The sequence below is a fragment of the Macrobrachium nipponense genome, chromosome 32, assembly GCF_015104395.2.
Source record: "Macrobrachium nipponense isolate FS-2020 chromosome 32, ASM1510439v2, whole genome shotgun sequence".
NCBI classification, from domain to species: domain Eukaryota; kingdom Metazoa; phylum Arthropoda; class Malacostraca; order Decapoda; family Palaemonidae; genus Macrobrachium; species Macrobrachium nipponense.
Window position 1 is genome coordinate 36,851,810 of NC_061094.1, and position 12,500 is coordinate 36,864,309.

Here is a 12,500-nt window from a genome sequence, read left to right on the forward strand (position 1 = left end):
GCTCTTGGCCAGATTTACACTCCACTTTTTTTTCTTGTGAATTCGTTCAGATTTTTTCGTGAATGTCTGCAGATTCTCGTTATTATTCCAAGTCAGTACTGTACCACCTACAAAACACCAGCCAATCCACATCGTTTGCGACCCAATTTCATAGCCTACAATTTTACACCAGGATTGCGCATAAACGTACTGTTGTTCCCTTTTTGCATCACTCAGCCCGCGCGCGTGCACTTACACACATTCTCTCTCTCTCTCTCTCTCTCTCTCTGTATTTTGTATATATATATTTATCTATAGTATTATATATATATATATAAATAATATAATATATATGGTCTATATGATATATGTAATAATATATAATATATATTTGTAATATATATATATAGTAATATATATATATTATATGTAACTATATATATTAATGTAATATAATATATATATATATAATTCATATATAATATTGTAATATATATATATGTAATAATATATATATATAATATATATATAATAAATATATAATATTATATATATTGTAATATTATATATGTTAATATATATATATTATATATATATATATATTCTATATTATATATTGCTAATATATATTATATAATATCTATATATATCTATATATATATATGTATATATATATATATATATATATATATATATATATATATTAAATATATATTAATATCGGCTTTCCTTAATGTAGGCTCTGATTTTGCTTTGCTAAGAAGTTATCGTTCACAAAGTGTCTGCCCATCGGGCCCGGAAGACGACGTCTCTAATAAGTTCAAGTAATTTCTGTCCCATTTTCCATACAACAAAGACGTTTGTTCAGAGGGCATCCATTGTCTATTACTCTGTCTGCCTTGGGTGAAAAGGCGCTGTTACCCTTCCAAGTAAGGATGAAGGTAATAATCGTAGGCCTATGCGCAGGGGCCTGAGTTGGCTTCCGGAGCTTATGTGCCGAATACGTTTGGCATTCATTAGTAGGCGGTAGCCCATCTAAATACTTTGATATCAGAGTCGCTGTTGCTTCACTTTGTTGAAGAAGAGTTCACTACTAACAGACTCATTACTACTTGCAACCAGTTGTTGGTCACCCGTCCGGTCACGTCTCTTAGTGGGTGGTAATTATTACGTATTTATATATGGTTGCATAGAACTTGAACATACCGATGACTTGAGAGAGAAATTAACGTAAATTTGGCTACTAACTGGATAAAATCAGCAGAAATTTAAAGACCTGCAGCTAAACTAATAGTCAAATTAACGAAATATATTGCTAATATTTGAAATAAGGTAAAATGCGCAATTGCGCATTTCCTCTCGATTACGTTCAGATAAAATTCGAATGCTATAGGAGTCTTCCCCTACGCAAGAGACGCAATGTTTCATTCCAATAAAAATGTAAATTTAATGCTGATTTACCGAGGTAAGTTATGAGTGAAGGTGGAGGACAGAGTGTTGAGTGTGTGTAGGGGGTAGGATGGGGGTTGAGGGTCGGGGTGGGGGTGGGGGGGGGGGGGGTGGGGGGGGGGGGGGTTACGTGTTTCCTGTCGAGGTAGCCAACCAATTCGAGCCTGGGAGATTTACTTGTTATCAGGATCATGTTGCGATTACCCTTGGGGAAATGCGTAGATAAGGCAATGGAGATCGGACACGATTTTGTTATTGCCGGAATACTGACCGATTCAGCGTTGATTTATAGTCTCCGATGGGGAGTAATGCCGTCAGTCCGGTGCACTGTATGCATCAGTAAAGTTTCTTTGCAGCGTCCCTTCGGCCGCTAGCTGCAACCCCTTTCATTCCTTTTACTGTATCTCCGTTCATATTCTTTCTTCCACCCTCTCTCCCAATTGTTCCACTGCGAGATATCCTGCTGTTACACCTTTCAAAACTTTCTATTGTCAGTTTACTATTTAGTGATGAATGACCTCATAGGTCCCAGGCCAAAATTCTACAGTCTATTTTATTTTCTATTGATTTGTGAGTTATCGTTCTCATCACTGAATACTTACCCCCTGGGTTCTATCGTTACTGATCTAGGTAATTTTGGTGTCATGATTTTACTTTAGAATTTGCGGTCGAATCAATTAAGCAATTTCGTACATGGAACGCTGCAACTGGAAACGCAGTAGGGTCATGATGGCAGAACGAAAGTTCCAAAGTACCGCAAGAGTCACTGCAATGAATAGCCCTCCCCTTTATTCGTCCCATAATCCCTTCAAAACACAGGAGTGAAATTCCCAAACCAAACATAATTTGCTTATACATACATTATATATATATATATATATATATATATAGTGCATATATATATTATATATAATATATATATATATATATATATATATATATATATATACATGTGTATATATAAATATATTTGTAGGTGTAAATAAAAATGTGCATATACATATATATATATATATATATATATATATATATAATATATATATATATATGTGTGTGTGTGTGTGTGTGTGTGTGTGTGTGTCGCGAGACTAATTCAGATTTCCATTTACACCATAACCCACTTAAAACTATTTTGAAAATTATTCATACTTGAAGGTTCAGACATTACAATTCCGTTAACCGGAAGGATTTTTTTTTATTCGAAACGAAACAAGTATAGACTTTATACACCGGATTTGTTGCAGTGAATCTTCAAAATTTTACTTTGCCATTTATTATTGTTGTTGTTTTGATTTCATTGCAACGATAATTACTATTGCTCTTATCAACACTTGATGATGCAGTTCTTTATTCTGCAATAAATATTTGAAGTATGATAATAAAAAAAACGAAACATGACGCAAGTGCTTTATTAAAAAAATCACAAGAATATCGACAGCACGACTATCCTAGTCTTACATCTATTATAATTCGCCATGATAGGCCTATTTGTTCTTAAGGCAAGACAGATATAGGGGAGAAGGTGTGCTTACCGCTTAAGGGAGACGAAGAATACTTTTCCTTGTAGTGGAAATGTTTCAGGTTGCCGAAATTTAATTTCGGGTCTGAATTTAGAACATTTTTCTTTAAAATACTTTGGTAAATTTCAATATATTTTAACAGAAACTGATACACATTACAAAGGTTCAGACTACATCAGATTCATCAACATACCCGTTTTTGTTGTCTATTTGAGATCATAAGTTTAACTACGGTATTAAAAACACTGGAATTAAATTTTGAGGAAATTATGTAAGTCAGTTTTCTTTACTTAAGTAAGTTTTAATGTAACTTAACAGGCAGTAATACACATTACAAAGTTTTAGACTACATCAAAGTTATATACTTGAGAATGATTTTGTTTTCTGCTTGGGCTCGTAAGTTCAACAATAATAACACTGAAGTTCAATTATAGAGAAATTACTGAGGTCACTGGTAAATAATTATATTAAGATAGGGTAACAAACTCACAAAAAAAAATATGTATAAAAAAGAATGCGGAAAAAGGAAAATATAAAAAAAAAGACACTCGGAAACAATCACATGGGCGTATCGTCATACTTTTCAAGATCACTCTTTCTTTCGATTTGTCACATCTCTCTCTCGGCACAACACAGTGTATACTAATGACCTGCCAGGACCATCGAGGAGGTCGGATCATATCGAAAAGGGAAGAAGGATCTCGGGGAGAGAGACAGACAGACAGAGACATAGAGAGAGAGGGGCTGGGGTGGAGAGAGAAAGAGCGAGAAGAGAGAAAGAGTGAGTGAGTGAGGGGTGGGGAGAGAGACAGAGGAAGAAAGAGGGTGAGGGGGTAGAGGGAGAGAGAGGAAGAGAGAGAGTGAGTGAGTGAGTGAGGGGGAGGAGAGAGAGAGAGAGAGAGGAAATCTCTGGAAGTGAGAAGGGTGAAGTACATGTGGTTTAATATCTCCGTCTCATTTGTTTACTAGCTGGTTTCTTATTTTTTGCCTGTTAGAAGAATAAAAAAAAAAAACCTGTGTATATTGTTAAGAGAATACTATTGAATACCAAACTATGGAGTTACGTGACCGGATCTAGGAGAGGTATAAATGTAACACCTGAGTGATGTAGGTACCGTTTAGTGGTGTACTACTGTTCAGCCTTGTTTGAAGTGTTATAAGAAGGTAGATATTGGAGAGAAAAACACTAGAAAATGAGAGGAGTGTTTGTAGATATAAGTGTAGAAGGCCAGCATGAGGAAATGAGAGGTTTAAATAAAAAAAAAAAAAAAAAAAAAACAGGCTGTTTGAGCTGCACTCATAAGACAGGCGAGATGATAATGTGCTATTGTACATATATGGATGGATAGGGTTGCCAAGAAGAGAGAGACCAGGGTCTCTTTACAAAGAGGTTACCCAACTCTAATTCACGGGCGGGAAAAAAAAAGTTCGATGTCTAATTGAACAGATAAGTAAACAGTCGTTTACCTAAGCAATGTTCTGAGCTAAGTGTTAATCACACTGTGCTGTAACTGTACCAGTTCAAGATCTGAACAAGCTAGTACAATGAGTTAAACAATTCCGTATCAGTCACACATACACTATATTAATTCGTTGGAACTGACGGGATTTCAGAAGAGCTGCCATGGTAATATGATGAAATTGTGATCAAGGCTGGCTGGGCTGCGTAAGGTATTTCCAGAAGAGAAAAGAATCTGGTGGTAAAGGTGATACAGATATAACAACTATAAGGGCGCAGTTTACTTGGCTTTCAGAGAAAGGTGTAAGGCAGGATTTTCGTTGAGAAAGTGAATGATGACAGTAAGGTCTATCGTTACTAATATTTATTTTAGATTTATGTAAATCACACTTCGCTGATTCCGTAACTGGAAAAGTCCAAAAGAGCTGTTCAAACGTTTTTCAGATTTTTCACTTTTTTCCCCATTGAACGTTTCATTTCTCGGTACTGTATGCACAAAAATGTCTTTCATTACTTACGTACGTATATTTAAAGACTACTGTTATGGAATACAATGTAATTATTGTACGATAAACATTTGTACAATTAAAAAAAAATAAGTTGAGTTGATTATTAAGCGCTTTATATGAAAACAGTTTCTAGAATTTTTTTTACATGAAAATTCCTAAACACAGTATTGTTATTAAAGAACTATGTATGTTGTACATTGGACATTTTAAATAAAAAAAGAAAAACTTACGATCGTATAAATATTAAAGAGCGAAAATTCAAGTACATGGTAACGACCGTAAACAAGGAACACAAATTTTTTTTCGAAGCAGCATTTTGACATTAGAACAAAGCCATCCGTTTGATATTTAATATCAGATATTTAATTTTATAACTAATTAAGTTAAGTTTGGCTTAATTTATTTCCTAGTGCGCGTAGAGCTCAGAAGATTGTTCAAGCATAAGTGCAGAGTAAAGACTCCAACAATGCTGAGGAATAGTTCAGTGTTTAAACGAGCTTACCGTAATGACAAAGGAAAGCGTAAAAGATTAACGGTATCTTTACTTTTATTTTATTTTTTTTATGCTTTCTCGGTTTTATTGCTTTAGGAAGTAAGTGTGCCTTATCAGTAAGAAATAGTCCCGGGCACAGTCTAGCTGATAAGCGTTAAATGCTTCTATCTGCTCCCGGGCGCACAACCAAATTGATACAGTGTATGTGGGACTGTTAGTCTGATACTGTAGTGTTTAATTCATTGTATCAGCTTGTTCTGATCTTGAACGGGTACAGTCGCAGTACAGCGTGATACATCACCTTGCTCATAACGTTACTGAGATTGATTGTTGTATATGTAAACATTTTGTTCAATTGGACCATTTTTTTTTCTCGTGAATTAGAGTAGGGTAACGTTACCTCTTTGTAATAGATTCCCCTCCCCCCCCCCACCTCTCTCTCTCTCTCTCTCTCTCTCTCTCTCTCTCTCTCTCTCTCTCTCTCTCCATTCACACTTTCGCTGGTATAAAATTTATTTGTAACTCTGCATTGCTGTAAAGTAACATAACATAAACTGGAGCTGTTTTGATTAAATTAACTGTTGGCGTCCTTACCTCTGGTCTGTATTGAGAGTAAACGCCAAATTAGAGAGACCTTGTGAATAAGTAGACGAAAAAATATTGTAGCATTTCAGAAAAAAACGAACTTTCTGACTCTCAGACCATTTGATCTCTTATGTTTGAGTGGTTTAAAAAGAATATTACTTCTTCGTGACATTGTAAATTGCTTTTAGCGTGTATTTGGAGTTTTGTCTTAGCCCATTTCTTCAGAAAAAAAAGACATGCATTTATGGAGGGGTCTACAGTTCAATTATATCAGATAATTATCTTTATTCCAAATTGCCGATGCAGATGCGAGATATCTCATTGTTATCAGTATGGAAGATTTTCGTGTTTATTTAAGGCGTTTCTGTACGGTCGCTATCAATAAATAACTCGGTGTGACCAGAAAGGAACATGCTACGTTTCATTTTGGACATTTGATTTTCTGTACACTGCTGGAACTTGACACGTGGTATACAACTAGATTATGGAAATGGATTTAAATGTCCTGGGTGCGTTTAGATCACTGACTACGTTTATAAATGAAATTTTTAGAGGAATGAAGAAGTTTCATGATGATCAATGAAAAAACTTGAGACGTTCATTAGAGTGAATAAGGATTGTTGACTACGTTTATTAATGAAATTTTGAGAGAAAGAAGATTTTATTATAATTAATCTAAAAACTGAAGATATTCATTGGGCATTTAATGAATACAGAGTGCCGTGACCTAGCTGCCAATATTAGCCTTGTAATTTTAGTGAGTTTTCAACTCTCCTTTTTTAAAAAATATTTTTTAATGTGGGTAATGACATATACTATGTACTCTAAAATTTATTGCCCAACAATCATTCTTGTTTGAGGGCCAAGGAAGAACAGCAACTTATTGCAAAGTTTGTGCATATTAATTAACTCTTCGTAAGGGTATAATGCCACCGGTGAACCTTACGTAGTGCACTGTAGGTAATGCAAAGGGTGTTTCCGGCTTCCCTTCGGTCCTACCTACACCCACATTTTAGCTTCTCTACCTCTTAGGGGAACTGTCGAGTTTTCTGCCAAATTCCGCCTTTAGTTACTTCTACTTCATCTGCTTTATTATCTGGATCTCTGTCTCTTTCGGTCCAGCACTGTCGTAAGTGCTGAATGGCCGAAAGGTCTCCAGTGCGTGGCTCGACAACCTGAATTTCTTAAATCAAGAATTAGTCAAGTCATATTACATTAATATTCCTGTCACACAAACTGTTGGCTGTTAGGCATCGTTTTGTTTCTTTTTAAATCGGTTAAATTTCTTAAAATCAAGAATCAGTCAAGTCATATCAAATTAAAATTCCTGTCACATAAGCTGTTGGCTGTTAAGCATCGAATTGTTTTTTTCTTTTTAAATCGGTTAAATTTCTTAAAATCAAGAATCTGTTAAGTCATATAAATTAAAATTCCTGTCACACAAGCTGTTGGCTGTTAAGCATCGATTTTTTTTTTAGTCGTTACCTGCTTCCGACGAGGAACGTTCCTGTGATGACGGCACTTTAAGGCCCTCTGACAGCCTAAATTTCATAAAATATAAAATCAGTAAAGTCGTTCTAAATTAAATTCTTACGTCACGCAAGGTTTTTGGCTGTATATCATCGATTGCTTTTGGCGTCTGTAATGGAACGTTAATGTGATTTCGTCATTATAATGGCCATTGGTATCTCTTATCATTGTTCATCCACGTGGCTTCCACTTTCCTCCGAGTCACCATCGGTCTTTCATAAATGTTTCGCCATTTCCGTGGTCTAGAATTTCTAGATGATAATGACAAGGTCAGTGGAACGTTCCAAAATGCCACGTCGCGTCGGCTGGGTACGTTATCCTTCCTACCCATGTAGGAAAGGGTGCCAGGTTCCCGGCAGGGGGTGATAGATAAAGCATCTGAGATATTCAGCTAAAAAGGAAATTCGTCAGTTTAATTCTTACGTTTCCCTTATCGGAATAAGCAAACGTGTCACTAATGGACTTTCGAAACTTTGGAAAAAGTCGAGTGTACAAAAATGATTGAAAGTGGAGATTTTATTACAAGGTGCAAATTCTTCATTTTATAAGCATAAGAGCACTGTTGCTCTTGTTAAAAAAGAAGAAGAAATTAATAATAATAATTATAATAATAAGGCCCTCATCTCCCCCATACAAATACTTTAAGCACTTACCAGTTCTGATTGTGTTGTAGCGAGGCCGTGTCCCGTACAGGGTTAGTGGAGTCAGTGCACCTCATGCAGTGCACCGTAGGCATTACTCAACGTTATCTGCATCGTCCGTCCGGCCCTCGGCTGCAACTCCTTTCGTTTCTTAAGGCTTTGAGGTTTTCCTCCTGTTACACCTTTAAAACCTCTCTAACTCTCTATTTCCCTCTTAGCGCTGAATGACCTCATAGGTCCCAGCGTTAGGCCTCTGGCCTAAATTCTGTATTCCTTCAGCAAGCACCGCATTCGTTCGGATTCTGCATCATCATTTTGTAAAGTGAATTAATAGCAATAACTACCAGAACCTCCGAGAAAATTATGATAATATCATTGAGCCAGGCTGAAGTGTGGGAAGCTGTATACGTCAAAATGCGAAAAAGAGGGCATTGGTTGTTGTTGAACTTATAAATTTATTATAGAAACACATTTATGAACTGTCTGGGGTCAATTTTATATCTTTTTCGTTGTTTATTGAGTATATATTTTTTTTCGCAAATTTTCTCAGCTGTTAAGAACGAAGTTTGTGTTCATGCGAGTTGAAACAGTTTTCCTTTGTTAGAATCTGTGTTGATTCCTACCACTGTAACTGAGACGCCAGACAAACTTCAGTCAGTCACTCAAGAAGCTTATCAGTGTGAAGTTCCCTAGACTTCAGATAAACAGGAAAAATGTGAAGTTGAAGCAATATGGTATAGTTCTTATCTCGTAATAAGGATTTGGACGAGTATGTCCTAGATGATATACTGTTTTTTGTGATTTTGTATCTTTGAATTGATTTTTGTCATAATAGTGTCAAGAGAAATATGGTCTTGGCATATATGTGTGTGTGTGTGTGTATATATATATATATATATATATATATATATATGTATGTATCTATATATATATATTATATATATATATATATATATATATATATATATATATATAAAAAGTATATAATATATTATATATATATATCATATATATATATTATATAATTCAAATATATAAATATATATATATATATATATATATATATATCTATATATATATATATATATATATATATATATATATATATATATATATATATATATATATGGCTTGATAAGGGCTGGTGGAAGCTAGGCCACCGAAATATAGTCCTTAGCTTTTAAGCCAGAGTGTTTTAATGGACCTTTCATACTTGAGACATATCTTGTTTTAAAGAAGAATTTATTTACATAATATATATACATATATATATATATATATATATATATATATAATATATATATATATATTATATATATAGTATTAAAAGATGTATTTAATGAAAGACTAAAGATGGTTTCGCACTCCGTTAATTCTTTTTTTGGTATGGGAGTGAAAACTTTTTTTGATGAAGTTTGGTTCGGTTGAATAAATAATAATGAATTCCATAATTTAAGTTTATTAAATAATGTAAATAATTATCACGATATTTGTACCAAATGACAATAAATAATGCCAAAATTGACAAGAAAATAAGTTAGGAAACTAGTAAAAACAATGTTAGTGAATTAGATAAATTATCATAAATCAAAAAGCTATATACATTCATTGCGTGAATTTTATGAGTAATTATCATTTCAAGTAGCAATAAGTCTGGTATTATAATTCAATAAATATGGTTATCACATTTTTTTCTTATCTTCATTAATTTTGTATTAGAAAAAGAACAAATAAGTTAAATATAACATAAATAAGAACACAGCACAGTAGCAGAGATTCAACTTTAAAAGAAACTGTCCACTTGGGCAGATTAGCGGACAGCAATGCGACTGGAGGAAAGGGCGACGCCGTTCCTCTTGACGCTGCAGGAGTAGTTCCCAGACAAACTGCTGGTGAAGTCCTGGAACACCAGGTAGGAGTGGGGCACATGACTGCCTCTGCCAATCGTGTAGACGTGGGCATCCTGACTCCAGGTGGGCACTGTTTCCGCTGAGGAATTTTGCCATTCAATGGTGTAGTGGTGGAGGAAGTCCTGTGCCTGTGAGAGTTGTATCCTGCAGTAGATGAAGGCGTTGTCCAAGTAACCGATTTCGGCCGAGGTTCCATTAACGATGAGGACCGATGTCGATGCTGGTGAGGTTCCATCTCGCACAGGTGAAGCAGATGCGAGAGATGGCAAGGACACTGAAATAGCCATCAAGACGAGAACTGCTTTCATTGTAGCAGCGTCTGTGCTTTTTCCTGGCATATTGAACTGTGTAACGAAGTCTTCGATAGCGGGGAAAGTGAAGGTCTGCTCTTTGCCTCTGAATTGTCCGAGATAATGTTAGCGCCACAGCTAGAATTCGTTTGATAGCCTGGTGTTGGCATGGTTCGTATATATAGGATCCGTGGCATTGTGCAATACAGATTTGGGTGATAAACCCAGGAATCACTTTTCGAAACTTACCGTCTTCGATGACGTATTATCCGGTGAAGAACGAAACCACCGATTTCTTATCGCTGGATTGCTTCGATAAATGTTATCAGATTTTGTGGAGAGATTGCTTCTGTCTGTACTTGTCTTGAAAGTGGATCTTACAAATTCGACCCACGATAGATGGAAGTGCTTGATTAGTATCTGCAACGTCTCGCTCTGTCTAAAGGAGCCATAGCTGTTGCTTCGAACGTTAAATCATTGACTGTTATTATTATAGTTTCGGAACCCCAGCCCCTGATGCAGTGGTTAGATTGCTCATATAATCAGCAAAAAGTTCGGGTTTCAGTTTCTGGACGAGGGAAAGGTTTAGGCATTTTCACTTTAGGTAATTAGCAGGATTAATTGAGCTTTATTGCTCTATTAATAATGGGTAATTACGTACTTGCTAGTCAGCTGTGCTGTGTAGTGTTCATGGTGGCGGGGTCCTTCCTCTTGAGGATGGAGACATTGCTTTGAACACTACTCCTTTCTGTATAATGCATATATATATATATATATATATATATATATATATAATGTATATATATATATATATATATATATATATATATATATATATAATATGTATAAACGGTGGAGCGATTAAGATATTAAAGGACATTTGTGTTAGTTTAATGCGTATATATGAACCACTGTGATGTGATAGGACTCACATGTATGTATGTTGGTATATATATGTATAGATATGTAATGTGTATATATATATTATATATATATATATATATATATATATATATATATATATATATATTATACATATATAAACATTAAGCTACAAATGTCATTGATTCCCAATTCTTCGCTCAACCTCGGAAATAGTACCGAAGGGGAATTAGAACTGATAAGAGGTTGCCCCCACCTGACAGAATCCGACTGCCGAACAATGACAACCAGTGACGTTCGGCACATGACTGCCAGGTGAAGAACACTTATCAATTATAATTCCCAATCGGTAATATTTCCGACGTTGAGCGAATTGTATATCAAACATCATTTGCAGCTTATTCTGTGTATATAAAATATCACGGTGATGAGATAAAGATTCATATGATATTTATATGTGTTGTGTATGTATGTTTTCATGTGTGTGTAATTTTGTTAGTAATATACGTGTGACTTTTTCGTGTTCACAAATATTAAGCCACAAATAACTTGGTAATATCCAATACGATATATCTTGGGGGAATAACTTACGGCCAAGGCGAATAACAATCGATAATTGCTTCGTCCCAGGTAGGGTATATAATATATATATATATATATATATATATATATATATATATATATATATATATATATATATATATTAATACATACATATATATATATATATTATATATATATATATATATATATATATATATAACATATATATATATGACGATATATATATATATATATACCTATATATATATATATATATATATATATATATATATATATATAGTACATACATACCATACACGCACACATCCCTTCTATGAGGTGTAAGCTTTAGGGTTAGAAGTTTTTTTTTTTTTCTCATTCATAATTGTTGATTTGAAGATGGGATTGTATGTGTGCATATTGTCGTTGACAATGGGCAGGCAATACATCCGGAATTTACTGGACTTAAACCTTCTAATCCCAGATAAGTCAAACGTTTCTTCTCGTCTTTGGCAACATGACATTTGTAATCTTACAATTATGGGTCAACGTTTCAATGTCTTGCAGTGCTGTCTAATACCTTTGATAAACTTATCACTAGACGATACGTTGTTGAATTTTTCTTGTCTTATCTGTGAGGGAATGGCAATGGGTATTTTCCCTTTTTATTAGTTTCTGTAAAAGAAAGCTATTGAATGGCTTTTTGTCTG

The 12,500-nt window shown here is 34.6% G+C and overlaps 1 protein-coding gene and 1 long non-coding RNA gene across 2 annotated transcripts in view; one reads left to right on the forward strand and one right to left on the reverse strand.

The window, feature by feature from the left end:
* LOC135207119 (uncharacterized) overlaps positions 1-12,500 on the forward strand; it is a 26,885-nt gene that overhangs the window by 2,810 nt on the left and 11,575 nt on the right. The window lies entirely within an intron of this gene.
* On the reverse strand, positions 9,735-10,499 carry LOC135207118 (uncharacterized). The gene has a single exon (XM_064238717.1). The coding sequence runs from the start codon at positions 10,411-10,413 to the stop codon at positions 9,976-9,978; it is 438 nt and encodes a 145-aa protein (XP_064094787.1). The 5' UTR covers positions 10,414-10,499; the 3' UTR covers positions 9,735-9,975.